The 14,816-nt window shown below is 37.7% G+C and overlaps 1 protein-coding gene and 1 long non-coding RNA gene across 5 annotated transcripts; one reads left to right on the forward strand and one right to left on the reverse strand.

The window, feature by feature from the left end:
* The first annotated feature begins 2,372 nt into the window (after positions 1-2,372).
* On the forward strand, positions 2,373-11,038 carry LOC132635469 (heavy metal-associated isoprenylated plant protein 4). Of its 3 annotated transcripts, XM_060351894.1 has the most exons (4): positions 2,373-2,588; positions 4,071-4,228; positions 10,332-10,419; positions 10,554-11,038. In XM_060351894.1, the coding sequence occupies exons 1-4, from the start codon at positions 2,480-2,482 to the stop codon at positions 10,871-10,873; spliced, it is 675 nt and encodes a 224-aa protein (XP_060207877.1). In that variant the 5' UTR covers positions 2,373-2,479; the 3' UTR covers positions 10,874-11,038. The 3 variants fall into 3 exon arrangements, with proteins under 3 accessions (XP_060207877.1, XP_060207868.1, XP_060207861.1); XM_060351885.1 differs by lacking the exons at positions 4,071-4,228; positions 10,332-10,419; positions 10,554-11,038 and adding an exon at positions 7,193-10,320 and having other exon boundaries at positions 2,457-2,588; XM_060351878.1 differs by lacking the exons at positions 4,071-4,228; positions 10,332-10,419; positions 10,554-11,038 and adding an exon at positions 7,184-10,320 and having other exon boundaries at positions 2,462-2,588.
* Positions 11,039-12,226: 1,188 nt separating this feature from the next.
* Positions 12,227-14,538, reverse strand: LOC132636892 (uncharacterized). Of its 2 annotated transcripts, XR_009581494.1 has the most exons (3): positions 14,490-14,538; positions 13,835-13,902; positions 12,227-12,669 (listed from the first exon to the last, which is right to left on the reverse strand). It is a non-coding gene; the product is annotated as an uncharacterized LOC132636892 (long non-coding RNA). The 2 variants fall into 2 exon arrangements; XR_009581493.1 differs by having other exon boundaries at positions 13,835-14,507.
* Between the last annotated feature and the right edge of the window lie 278 nt (positions 14,539-14,816).

Below are 14,816 nucleotides of genomic sequence, written 5' to 3' on the forward strand. Positions count from 1 at the left end.
GTGTGTCCTTTGCGGTATGCCTATGATGAGGCTTTGCTAAATGCATCCCTCGCGACATACTTCCATCTTGCATGGTGCAGCGTCGCCCTACTACTGCACGTCTAGGCCAACGGACCCTTGCTCGCTAGGTTGAACCTGAGCCAAGCTCACAAGTCAACACACGAGGTTCTTACGAGAGGTGCCTCGAGTGTTCAATCGGCACGAAGGGCTTTCTCATTCTCAAGGATAGCCCGCAGGGCATGGTCGGTCCATACGTCAAGCCTCCGTCCCTCGTTGGGCGCCCAACGCTGGCCTGTGGCCGAGCGCTGCCCATAGAGTTGCGTGACTCGTATGGGTACCTAGGACCCTTTGGGGATGCCTAGGCAGGCCCTTGAGGTTGGCCCCCAAGGTTGCTCACTTGGTGCGGCTTGATGGTGGCACGCACGGGGGAGGCTGGCTGAGCTGAGACACCTGTACCCCCCTTATATATGCTTTAAAAAGAAAAGCCCAAGTTTTAGCATTGGACATGATTCTGCCCGAGAATCACAATAGGCCTTTCTCACTCTTCCGAACTCCAAATGAGACGCCGTCTGTTCCTAACTCTTTCTCTTGACTTCCTTCACTCCTCCATGAAGTTTCATCTCATCCCCATGCTCATGGAACGAGATATGGCCTTAGGGAGCTTTGACACTGACACTGCTCCTTGGCTAAGTCAAGCCCTTAGGTAAATGATGTTCAAATGACGCCAAACTTGGTAAGCACATTCAATAACATCCTGGGAAGGGTGTGTTCACCCGAAATCTCAAGATTCCATCCATAGCTCGGAAACGCTCGGGACTGACACTCACGCTCGCACGGGGTCGCTCGTGCGTCGACGACCCGTGGGCTCATCCCGGATAATTGTTGAACTTCCTTGCTGCTCTTAGGATATGCAATGGAGCATATCTATGATGATTGTGGACTCCCGTCCGTCGGCATCCATGTTGGTGCACGTCGCCCGCACGGCTGACACTGCCTGCGGGGCTGACACTACCTGCGGGCTGGCACTGCCTGTGCGGCTGATACTCGTTTGGCCTGCTCAGGGCGCGCGAGGTTACGGGCACCAAGGCACAATGAAGGCAGCCCGTAACAAGTCATGCAGTTTGCCTGACTAGGCAAAACAATGCTACATAAGCTCAGTTAATGGTCAAAGGGGTTTAAAATAAATGCTTTTAGGTTTAGGTGTCCGAATGAAAGGGGTTTAAAATAAATGCTTTTAGGTTTAGGTGTCCGAATGAAATCCTGTGGAGTACAGGGATTGGGATGACAAACCAAAACAAGTACAAGGGTCTCCTATGTTCATTATTTTGCACTATTTCCAACAAGCGACTGGACCCATGGCATTACAACTCTTGATGATTAATTGTTCAATGAAAATTCTGTTGTGTTTCTCCAACACGGGCTAAGGCAGATTCAATCTTTTCCAATTTTTTTTTTTTTTTTAACCATTAATTTTTCTAGCTGAATGGAGAAACCTCGGAGAAATGGATCGGTCAAGGATTAAAACATAAAGGTTGATCAATTTTGCATGAATATGAATGTGAAATGAAAGAAATACAAAAAGAGATAAAATTGAACTTTACGTTAAGCAGTATTGTCAATTGTCATGATATTATTTTCATTAACATTCAATTCAATAACGTTTTGGTTGTTCATATTCTATTCTCAGAAGTTGTAGCTTATAACCTAATAGTAGAAACTTGCTTAAAAATACTAGTTAGTATATAAATAAAAACCGAAAAAGGAGGTGAGATAAAAAAGAAATATGGCAATTCTTATAGTTTCCTATGACTATTTTGGGTACAAAACGTAAGCTCCAAATTAAATTCAGGGAAAAATGGTCCATAATATTCCTTTACTACGTGAAATATAATAATTCTATCCATATTATACTTTGAGTCATTCATACATATGTCCTTCAAGATGTCTCATATTTGTCCCTGACCTTAGCGGAGCTAGCCCCAACTTGAAGTATATATAATAATCAAGGGGTAATTTTGAACTATATAGTCAAAAGTACATAGATAAACTTGGACCCTTACTCCAAATTATTTTGACAAGTGGCATCTGTGCAGTTTAAGCTCGAGCTATGTTAAATTCAAGGGAAAATACAAGACCATATTCTAACGATAGGAACATGAATGAGTACTCGAATTATAACGAGAGATAAAATTAAAATATTTTGTATGATTGGTTTTGTTGTCGAACTTATAATATTTTATGAAATAATTACCGGTCAAAAATAGCTTTTACTTTTGTAAGTGGAGCTGTGTTAAATTTGGACATTTTCCCTTAATTTCAATTGTCCACAATTCAAGCTTCCACATACTAGTGAACCACCCTCCTCTAATTACCACCAACCAATTTTCTTGGGAAGTACTTTAACTAAATCAAAGGGGACGAAGAAAACTTTTTTAGGAATTCTTCATTCTAATATCTAAACATTTTCTGAGGGTTTGCCATGTCTAAAGAAGAGAAGAAAATTGAAGTAATCAATGCAGTTTACAAAGTTCGTCTCCACTGCCCAAAATGTGCACATGATATTAGAAAACCACTCTTGAGAACTCAAGGTAATCAATATCTTGACCTTTGTTTTTTCTGATTTGATTGCGTGAATAATCTTAATTGTTTCCTAGCTTTTCATGTCAATTTGTTGAATTGTATGGCAATCTCATTTGAAAGTTAAACAGTAATAAATAGTACACTTTTATTTACTAGTGATTTTTTATATACTCATCGCATAATTTTTTACTTCCTGATTCTTTTTCATGAACCTAGTACATAGAATTCTTTTATTAGAGGATAGCGGGATGAAATTTGAACACCAGAACATTTTTCTGCTTAAAATTGTGTGATCATCACATGTAAATCTTTAAGTTCTCTCAGAGAAGTGCATTTTATTTACTTGTATTTTCCACAAATTATTAAAGTAAAATAAGGACTGAGTTTATATAGGATAGAGCTATTTCTGGACTGTTTTCTGCTCCTGATAAAGTTGTAATATTGTTGCCAAAACATTAATAAAGTATTCCAGTTACAATATATGATAAAATATAATCTGATGTAACATTATTTATTTATTTATTATTCCGATGTAAAAAAGTATCTATTTATATTTGAAAACAATACAACTTAAAATTTTCAATTTTACCCTTAACGGCATTACTTTTAAAGCTACATAAATGCAGGGGTGGCTCGACTATAAGGCTAATAAAGCAATCGCTTCGGGGCCCAATTTTTTTGGGTCCCATTTTTTCCTTAAAGAATTATTTTATATATAAACTTTGCCTCAACCGAAAGAAGTTTTTGAAAATTAAAACTGATAGAATTTTATCTAAGATCAACAACGTCTCAAGAAAGATTGAATGTGTTAGTTATATTATCAATTGAAAAGGTATTGTTAAAACAAATCAATTATAAAACAGTAATTAATAACATCACATCTAAAAAAGCTAGAAAGTAGACTTTAAATAAAAATATATATGACGATCTTTTCTTTAAAAAAATTAGGGTCTCTATTTGAAGTTAGACTTTAAGCCCCTAATGTTGTTGAGACGGCCCTACATAGTTGTCATGAAAAAATTAAGACAAAAGTTCCGAAAACCTTCATATTTTTCTTATTATTCGTGCCGATAATGCCATATAAATAGGAAGGGATAGAGTATTTTATAGTACTCCATCCGTTTACTTTTACTTGTCCAGTATTTCAAAAATTAGATTTTCACTTTTACTTGTCACATTTAGCATATCAAGACAAAATAATTTATTTTTTCCTTTTTTACCCATAATATTAAATACTCACTTCAAATCATTTTTTAAATCCAATAAAAATATGCACCAATTAATATGGGTACATTGTTAAATTATGCACTTCATTTATTATTTCTTAAGGGGTGTGCATAGTCAAAAGTGGACAAGTAAAAGTGAACGGAAGGAGTGTAAAATGAAATTGCGGTCGAGTAGGTCTTTGTCCTGTTTTTTATTTACGTATTATTTTCATCAGCCACCATTGGTTTAATCTGATATGAAGAGCACGATGTAACATGGGTCAGGAGTTCATACTGTGGATGTGAAATTTGAGAAAGATGAAGTTACAGTAAAGGGTGCTATTGACGCAAAGAAAATTCACCAACGTTTAGAGAAATGGAGTAAAAAGAAAGTTGAGATAGTATCCCAGGCGAAGGTTAAAGAAGTTGAGGAAGTGAAAAAGGTAAGCATGACTATAACTTTTAGGATTAAATATATTAAACACCCCTGTACTATAACTTGGTTATGGTAGACCCCCTAATTTTAAAAATCAAACACTTAAACTCCTATATTATAAAAATCATACACTTACACCTCTATGATGTTATCCCTTCTCTAAAAGTATTTAAACCCTTTATATAATGGAAATCCTACATAAATGAAACTTCATCTAACTAAGTGTATTTAAGATAGTTTTGAAGCAAAAGAATAAATAAATAAATAAATAATAAATAAATAAAAGAGAGAAATTTCTATATTTTAAATATTATAATTAAATAAAATTATAAATAACTTACATAGTTAAAGTGCAATAAATTTATTACTAATAGTTGGTATATCTTATTAAATAATTTGTGTCCATTTTCTTATTTATGAGTTTCAATCGATAAATGTTCCAAGAAACAAATTTTAACAAATTTTTAAAATCAAAGGCATGAAAAACAATTGTTAAATTTTTTAACTTCGTTTTAAAATAAGAAACTCCGAAAAATGTCCTATTTATAATTTTAGTTTGTCTTTTAATAATTATATATTTTGGTAAGTGTTTGATTTTAAAATAATAGAAGCTCCGTAACTGAGTCATAGTACAGGGGTGTTTAGTGTAGTTAGCCCTAATTTTCACATTTTTAATATATTTTAACATGTTATAGTAAATAACTTGTGCCATTGCGAGTATATAATCTCACTTTTATGAACAGTAGCCTATAATTTTCTTTTAAATGGTCTTGTAGTACAAAAATTCTTTTACACTATCAATCTATAAAATTTAAACTGAATGGATCCATTCTCTTCCATTAATGCAATTTAACATGACAATATTTTTTTTTTTATACTATCAATTCATTTCATATTAGTAATCCTAGTTTTTCCATATAAGTGCTCCAAGTTTTTTTCAGAGAATTATATGTAGTAATATTTTGAGTGACTTAATAATGTGAAAGGATAAAAAGTTTTTTTCAGAGAATTATATGTAGTAATATTTTGAGTGACTTAATAATATAAAAATCCTTTCACATTATAGTGTGTCAAAAGTTCCCTTTGATAAATGAAATAGTTCGGATGATTATATATATTGTGCAATTGGAAGAGGTGTTTGTCCAATAGATTTTGTTTAAAAAATTTGAGATAATATATTACTGTATTTCAATAAGTGTTTGTTTATCAAACTAATTCATTACTTCGTCTTCCAAATACAATTTTTAACTTTATTTTAAATACTATCGTTTTAATATCAACAAATTCTGGATGTCCATGATAGATTATGTAAATATTAATTAGAATATTCTGTAGTCTACTATTTTAGGTTAGTATATTTTGTATATTGTGTAATCTCCTATTTTAGGTTAGAATATTTTTGTATATAAATCAATTCAAGTAATGAAAGGATTCAGGGAAAATATTTCCTACATGGTATCAGCTTAGGGCTTCTTTCTTCTTCCTCCTTCCGCTACGCCCTAATCCCTATTTTTTCCTCCCTTAAGCCGTCGCCCTCTTCTCCTCTTTTTCCCATGGCCGACGCACCTACCACCCCGGCTAAGCCCACTTCCACCCAGCCCTCGCGGTCTCCAATATCAAGAATCACATCTCTGTTACTCTTGAGATGGAAAACTCACAATACGGTACATGGGCAGAGCTTTTCAAAATTCATCCTCGTTCTCACAAGGTCCTTCATCACATCATTCCTCCACCCAAAGGTAAGGAGAAGCCGGCTCCCAAAACTGATGAGGAAGTTGAATTATGGACCACCATTGACGCCATCGTGCTTCAATGGATTTATTCGACAATTTCGAATGATCTGTTAAACACTATCATCGAACCAAACGCTACTGCCATGGACGCTTGGGATCGCTTGCATGATATCTTCCAAGCTCATCAAACTTCTCGTGCGGTGACTCTCGAACAAGAATTCACGACGACTCGTATGGAGGATTTTCCCAATGCCTCCGCCTATTGTCAATGTCTCAAGAGCCTTGCCGATCAACTGAAAAACGTCGGGGCTCCCGTGACGAATAGCCGCCTTGTCCTTCAACTGGTCTCGGGTCTCACTGAAGCGTACAAAGGGGTTGGGACACAAATTCGCCATGCAAAGCCGCTCCCCCCATTCACTGAGGCTCGGTCTTCCCTTGTTTTGGGAGAACGTGAACTGGCGGCTATGGTGTCTCATGGGTGTGGTTCGGCTATGGTGGCCTCGGTCGACGACGCGCCACTACCCTCGGACAACACAAGCTCACGCCGAGGGAAATCAAAAAATTCCCGCGGCCAAAATTCTAGAACTGGCCGTAAGGGTGGCTCGGGCCATGGCTCAGGCAGCGGCAAAATCACCGGTGGCCGCGGTAATTCTGCCCGAAGCAGTGGCGGTCACCAGCAGTGGACTGCCAGCAGTGGCGGTCAGCAGCAGTTTGGCCACCGGCAGTGGGTCCCCTAGCCCCGCTGGGCTGCTCCTCCCCCCTGCCCGTACCTGACAGCTTCTTGGGCTCATCCGCCGCCAGTCCCGCCACGGCAACAGGGTATTTTGGGCCCTCCTCCAGCTCAACAGCTCTACACGGCGGCAGTGGCCTCTCCCGGGTCGTATGTTCCAACCGACATTGAGTCCGCAATGCACACGATGACCTTGAACCCGCCCAATCAAAATTGGTACATGGACACCGGGGCCACTTCTCATATGACATCCTCGGACGGTAATCTCTCGTCTTATTTTAATTTGAGCAATCAAAATACTGGTATTGTTATAGGAAATGGTCATTCGATTCCAATTCATGGTTGTGGTCATACTAGTTTGCATCCCCCAAACCCCCCTTTATCCTTACGGAATGTCTTACATGCTCCTCAACTCATTAAAAATTTAATCTCAGTACGGAAGTTTACTACTGATAATTATGTGTCTGTTGATTTTGATCCATATGGGTTTTCTGTGAAGGATTTTCAGACGGGGATGCCACTAATGCAGTGTGATAGTCAGGGAGATCTTTATCCGATTACCACCATCAAATATCCAACCACCACTCCATCAACCTTTGCGGCGTTGTCCTCTCCTTTTGGGCATGCTCGCTTGGGTCATCCGGGAAATTCTGTCTTAAATTGTCTTAGGGTTAATAAAGGCAATGAATGTAATAAATCTAGTCTTTCTAGTATTTGTCGTTCTTGTTTTCTTGGTAAATACATTAAGTTGCCGTTTGATTCTTCTATTTCCGAAACTTTGATGCGATTTGATATTAATCATAGTGATTTGTGGACCTCTCCCGTGTTAAGTTCATTGGGTCATCGATATTATGTTCTTTTTATTGATGATTTTTCGAAGTTTCTATGGACTTTTCCTTTGGCTAAGAAATCCGATGTTTATCCGAAATTCTTAGCTTTAAAAACCCACATTCATACCCAATTTAAACGTCATATCAAAAATGTCCAATGTGATAATGGGAGGAAATATGATAAAGGTCAATTCGGGAAATTTTGTGAGTCTAATGGGATGTCATTTCGTCTTTCTTGGCCACATACGTCTTCACAAAATGGGAAAGCCGAAAGAAAAATCCGTTCTATTTATAATATCACTCGGACTCTTCTTGCTCATGCTTCCCTCCCTCCTTCGTTCTGGCATCACGCCTTACAAATGACAATATATCTTCTTAATATTTTACAAAGTAAATTATTAGGTCACGTTTCTCCTCTTCAAGTGCTATACCAAAGAAAGCCATCTTACTCTCATTTTCGGGTTTTTGGGTGTTTATGCTATCCCCTCTTTCCTTCTCCGACTATCCACAAATTACAAGCCCGGTATACACCGTGTGTCTTTTTGGGGTATCCTACGAATCATCGAGGGTATAAGTGTTATGATTTATCGTCCCATAAAATCATTATTTCTCGTCACGTGATTTTTGATGAGAATGTCTTCCTCTTTTCCAATTTACATTCTCCCACTTCTATTACTTATGAGTTTTTGGACGATGGCATTTCCCCATTATGGTTGCATCACTTGGCTTCTACTCCGGATAGTCGGCTCAGCCCCCCCCCCCCCCAACTGCTCCCGTGCCACAGCCGACTACCCCTACTACCGTGACCCAGCCCGCTGCCCTGTCCCCTCCCACCGTGACCCAGCCCGCTGCCCGGTCCCCTCCCACCGTGACCCAGCCCGCTGCCCAGTCCCCTCTCCCCGCTACTTTGGCCCAACAGCCCTCGGCTACATCTATCCCACCGTCACCCCAGCCTCCCCCTTCTACCAATCCGTCCCGAATGGTGACCTAGAGTCAGCATGGTATTTTTAAGCCAAAACGCACGTTTAACTTGAATACCATGGTTACGAAATCCCCTCTCCCTCATAACCCTGTGACAGCCCTTCGCGACCCGAATTGGAAAATGGCTATGGATGATAAATTTGATGCTCTTATTAAAAATAAGACGTGGGAGTTGGTGCCCCGTCCACCTAATATGAATGTTATCCGTTCTATGTGGATTTTCACTCATAAAGAAAAATCTAATGGTGATTTTGAGAGGCTTAAATCCCGTCTTGTAGGTGATGGTAAGACTCAACAGGTTGGCATTGATTGTGGTGAGACCTTCAGTCCAGTGGTCAAGCCGGCTACGATCCGTACCGTTCTCAGTATTTCACTATCAAAGAAGTGGCCTATTCATCAGCTAGATGTCAAGAATGCCTTCTTACACGGTGAGCTCAAGGAAACAGTGTATATGCATCAACCTCTTGGTTTCAGAGATCTCACTCATCCGGATTATGTATGTTTACTCCGTAAGTCCTTATATGGGCTTAAGCAGGCCCCGAGAGCATGGTACAAGCGTTTTGCAGATTATGTCTCTTCTCTTGGTTTTTCAAACAACAGATCTGACAATTCTTTGTTCATCTACAAAAAGGGCTCCGATATGGCATACATGTTACTTTATGTTGATGATATTATTTTTACTGCTTCCTCAGATTCTCTCCGATGCTCCATTATGGCTCTCCTTGCCTCGGAATTTGCTATGAAGGATCTGGGTCCTTTGAATTATTTGCTTGGCATTCGTGTCACTCGACATAAGGATGGCATGTTTCTTTCGCAACGCATGTATGCCGAAGAAATCATTGATCGAGCTGGGATGTCTTCTTGTAAGGGTACTTCTACTCCGGTTGATACTAAACCGAAGGTGAGCGGCTCATCGGGTGCTCCTTATGATGACCCGAATCACTATCGCAGTCTCGCAGGTGACCTTCAGTATCTTAGTTTCACGAGGCTGGATATCTCTTGTGCTGTTCAACAGGTATGCTTACACATGCATGCACCGCGACAGGTTCATATGCATGCACTTAAGCGTATCATCCGTTACATTCAGGGTACACTTGACTATTGTTTGCATCTTTATCCGTCCTCAGTTACGGACCTTCTTTCCTACACTGATGCGGATTGGGGGGGCTGCCCTGACACACGTCGGTCAACGTTTGGTTATTGTGTCTTCCTTGGGGATAACTTGATATCGTGGTCTTCGAAACGCCAACCTACCCTCTCTCGTTCGAGTGCTGAGGCGGAGTATGGGGGTTTTGCTAATGTTGTCTCCGAGTCCTGCTGGCTTCGCAATCTTCTGTTGGAATTACATTGTCCTATTCATAAGGCTACTATGGTATATTGTGACAATGTGAGTGCCATTTATCTTTTGGGAAATCCGGTGCAACATCAGCGCACCAAATACATTGACATGGACATTCACTTTGTTCGTGACAAGGTTGCGCGCGGATAAGTTCGTGTCCTTCATGTTCCATCCCGCTATCAGATTGCCGATATTTTCACCAAGGGACTACCACATGTCTTATTTGAAGATTTTCGGGACAGTCTCAGCGTTCGTAAACCTCCCGTTTCGACTACGGGGTGTGTTAGATTATGTAAATATTAATTAGAATATTCTGTAGTCTACTATTTTAGGTTAGCATATTTTGTATATTGTGTAATATCCAATTTTAGGTTAGAATATTTTTGTATATAAACCAATTCAAGTAATGAAAGGATTCAGAGAAAATATTTTCTACAGTCTAAACGCTTTGATAGGAATTGATACTTTCATTGACTTATTTCTATTGGATCTCGAAGGAAACTATTAAGACAACGACATTGAAAGTTTACATGCATTGCAACAAGTGTGAACTTGACCTAAAGAAGAGGTTACTCAAACACAAAGGTAAAAATCTATATAGAGTTCTTTTTGTTTTTTAAGCAAATAATCAACTAGCTCAAGGATGTAGATCGTTCAACAAAACTGTCCAGAGATATATTTTATTTCAATAATCTCTATTTTCATATGCATTTTTGCAGGTATTCATAATGTGAAAACAGACTTCAAAGCTCAAACAATAACAGTTGAGAGTACAGTCCTTGAATCAGAAAAAGTTGTGACATATGTAAGAAAAAAATTTCGCAAACACGCAGAAATCGTAAAGAAGGAGGAGGAAAAGAAGGAAGTGATGAAAGAAAAAGTAACAATTGAAGTGAAAGACACAGAAAAAATTGTTGAATTTGAGGAAGTGAAGAAAGTAGAAGCAAAAACCGAGGGTGAAATTCCATATTTTGTTCACTATGTATATGCCCCTCAATGGTTCAGTGATGAAAATCCTAATGCTTGTTCTGTCATGTAGACACATAATGAATGACATGAACCTTTTGACATAGCTAGTTAATTCTTAACTTGATATGTATAAGACGCTAAAATAATGTCTATTTTCCTTCACTTTCTGTATAAATACTTGGTTCATTTCACAAGTCTTATTTTTGGTGTTGTGGTTAATCATCACAGAGCCATAAAAAATACTTATCCAATGATTTAATGGATAATTTTTTATTTTATTGTTGTGTTTGATTGGTTACGTCGTATATTCATGATAAATTAAAACAAAAAGTTTTTGTTATTTTGATTAGGCAATTAAACAGCGGAGAATTACGCAAAAGTAAATATTAAAAGAAAGTATTTGTTAGTTTGATTAGGCAATTAAATAGGGGAGAATTGCGCAAAAGTACAACCCACCACACTACATTACACCTACGTAGCCAAGTTTTTAAGTTTTAGGTCGCAACGTGCACTGTTTTCTTACGGCAGTGTTTAAATACCCGATATACACCATTATACACCCGGTACCCAACATTACAAAACTTTAATTTTCTTTACATCAATATTTAAAAACTCGATATATAATATTATAAATCCAGTATACAACATTATACACTTACAGTAAATAATGTATCAATCTTGTATAATAGTGTATAAGAGGTAATTATGTTATGTGACGTCCCTATTACTACTAAAAAAACAGGATTTTCCGACCAAAAAAAATGGCAATTTCCGACCTCATGAGGTCGGTTTTGGGCAAAAAATGACCTCAAAACCGATCTCAAAATCAGGTCGGAAAATAGTGGGTCGGAAGTATTACCGACCTCATGAGGTCGGTAATGTTTTTTTAGCCGGGTATTAATTAAATAAAATACCGACCTCATTATGTCGGTAAATTATATTAATAATATAATGATATGAGTTTACCGACCTCCTGAGGTCGGTAATTTATATGAATATATGATATATTGCTTTAGATAATTTGCAATTTCTAGATAATTTTGCAGAAAACCGACCTCATGAGGTCGGTAATTTGCAATTTCTGGGAATATTTTGCATAAAACCGACCTCATGAGGTCGGTAATTTGCAATTTCTGGAAATATTATGCATAAAACCGACCTCATGAGGTCGGTAATTTGCAATTTCTTGAAAATTTTTGCAGAAAACCGACCTCATGAGGTCGGTATTCTGCAAAAAAATTGGTAGGATCCAGCTGCTATTCCAGCCGCCCCCCTGTCAAGAGGAAACAATTTTATATTCAACTAAAACCGGCTCAAATAGCTCCCAACAATTCACCAAAGTACTGAAAAACATAAAACATTAAGCTACTTCAACAAACACATATATTACAACCAACAATACCTCAAATTCAATTCGAAACTATTTCAAAGTTGAATCAAAACGTCATTCAAACATTCCGAAGAGACATTAAGCTACTTCAACATTCGCAAACATCTACACAACATTAAACTACTTCACAACCTTTGCAAACATCCACAAAACATTAAACTAGTAGATCTACACTAAGTTAGTCTACGACATTAGACTAAGTTAGTCTACAACATTAGACTACTTCACCCCCTCGCAAACATCCACAAAACACTTACACAATCCACAAATCAACCACAACATTAACATTCAAACATGCCTTTGTTTGTTTGACACTCTATCGAACGACTCGGTATTGGAAGACGTGGCAATGGAGCGTCGCGTGGCGGGAGACGTGGCGACGGGCTTCTATCTCTAATCGCAAGGTTTTCTGGTGGTCTCTGGGAACCCCCGTCTCCTTAGCTTTTTTTTTTCTTACTCCTATTTTCACCTGCCATCTATAGAATAATATATGTAAGTATCGCAAATATAAATAAATAGAAAAGGATAGCTTCAAAATTTGTTTAAATAATTCACCTATTTAACTAAAATCAATGAACTACATAGTACAAATTATTTGACAGTAGAGCAGTTACAAGTTCAATAATAATTCTTTTAGAATTTATATAGTGGAGCAGTGCTTGGCAACGTTACAGTTTATCAATGATTCTAGTTACATAGGAAGTGAGTTGAATTACACTGTTAGAAACAGATTTGCAGGCTGTTTCTGGTTACTGGTGTGGAGGTGGTGGTCTAAGGCTCTCATTGTTATTAGCTTCATGGCTGATTTTTTAATCATTAGTCACAAAGACAACAAAAAGAACCACTAAAGATTGTAACTTTCAAAGGAAAAACACTTAGAAAAATTAAGGAACAATATAACTAGTAGCATTAAAAAAGAATAATCAAGGCTGCCAACTCCTTCACACACAAGCTTCCCCGGGAAAATTAAGCTCCAAGATTCATCATTAATCACAATTACAACAAAAACCAAACTAAAGATTCTAACTTTCAAAACAAAAACACTTAGAACAATTAAGGAACAAAAGTGTAATTTCATGAAAGGCAGTAAACAATTAGCTACTAATTTCAAACATGTAAAGAAAATATGTAAGTACAAAAGAATCATAACAAAAGAAAGATTCTTTTATCAAAATATAATTACTGGATGAGACAAGTATTAAGCTTTCTCCAGTATGAAATCTAGAAACAAACTATGCCTCAATTCCGAACGAGTTGAGGTCGGCTATATGAATCCTCATCGACCATGTTTCCCATTTTAACACTAGAATGAAATCCACTCCTTGAAAAAGACATACAACAGCCTAGTATTCCAATAGAAGAGAAGAATTTAATCTGAGGAAATTATGGTACCTCACGATGAATCATGTGCTTATAAGTGAAGATTTTGTTAATCAAATAAATAATCGAGAGATCCATAACCTAATTCCCTTAACTATTCTAGCAATCCATGTAAGTTCTCTGTTTATCAATTTTGCCTATCAAAAGAATTATACATAACATAGATTATCTACTGCAATATTTTTTATCTGATGTGCGCAAGTAAACCGCCAATCTTATTATATGAAATATCTTTTGAAATAGCAAGGATGAAACGCATACCTAGAAATGCAGCTAACACCGTTTTATCCAATTGTGTGCACTGTTTCAAGGGTAACATTTCCTGAAGCCTGCCACCATTATAGCCAAAAAATCATGTCATTGGAAGATGTAATTGATGAATAAACGGGACAACCAAGCACTGCTTTCTTGTGAATTAGGAGTTACCAAACTTCCATGCTATTCCTTGTTCCATGAAGGAATAATAGGGGCCAATGACAATTTTATACTAGTCTTTTCCCAGAGTCAAAATTAGGATATGTAAAGTTTAAATGCTTCATTTTACAGCAAATAAATGTGACATGATATGTTTGTGCTTCCTTTCAACTCTCCTTTTTGGTAAAAACTTCCCAGCCTTTTCAATTCAGAGTTTTGTTTCATTCCATGCGTCTACGACAATATGACAATACGATAGGTCCAAGAGAAAATAAGGAAAAGAGGTACCTTGTATTTGCCTTTAGCAGATTCATATGTATGTCATTAAGTTTTGACAATTTCAATAATTGTAAAGAGGAAAAGTTAGCATGTGTTGCGAGTCTAGTGGCCAATAATGAATATCATACAACTGAGAAAGGTCAAAGGCATTGCATCACATTAATCTTCTATATGCTGACAATTGTGTGAAGCAGTCAAAACTAAAAATGAAATCAGGAGTTACCTCTGTCTCAAACCTCCCATCGACGGGTGAGGATTGCTCAAGACCATATAAGGAGGAGTCCAAGTGCCCACAAACAACCCAGCCTCTAAGTTAGGCAGCTGGTTATCAGCATAAACAAAGGACAAAAGAAGTACAAACGTGTAGAAAATTTAAAATGCCTACCAACCCCCTGTGACATCAGCAGAACTTTCATAATTGCGTACATCTTTATCCTTAGCTCTCGCAAAGCAGAAGTCTCAAAGTATTTGGTTAGGAGTCGTATTATAGAGCCAATATGAGGGAGCAACTGGCTGCAAAAGAAAGAATGGAGCAGCCCAATCTTAGCAT

The sequence above is a fragment of the Lycium barbarum genome, chromosome 1 (genome assembly GCF_019175385.1).
Source record: "Lycium barbarum isolate Lr01 chromosome 1, ASM1917538v2, whole genome shotgun sequence".
NCBI lineage: Eukaryota > Viridiplantae > Streptophyta > Magnoliopsida > Solanales > Solanaceae > Lycium > Lycium barbarum.

Bases quoted from the DNA above. Each gene is read 5' to 3' on its own strand.
- LOC132635469 (XM_060351885.1), top strand. From the start codon at position 8,554: ATGGTTACGAAATCCCCTCTCCCTCATAACCCTGTGACAGCCCTTCGC.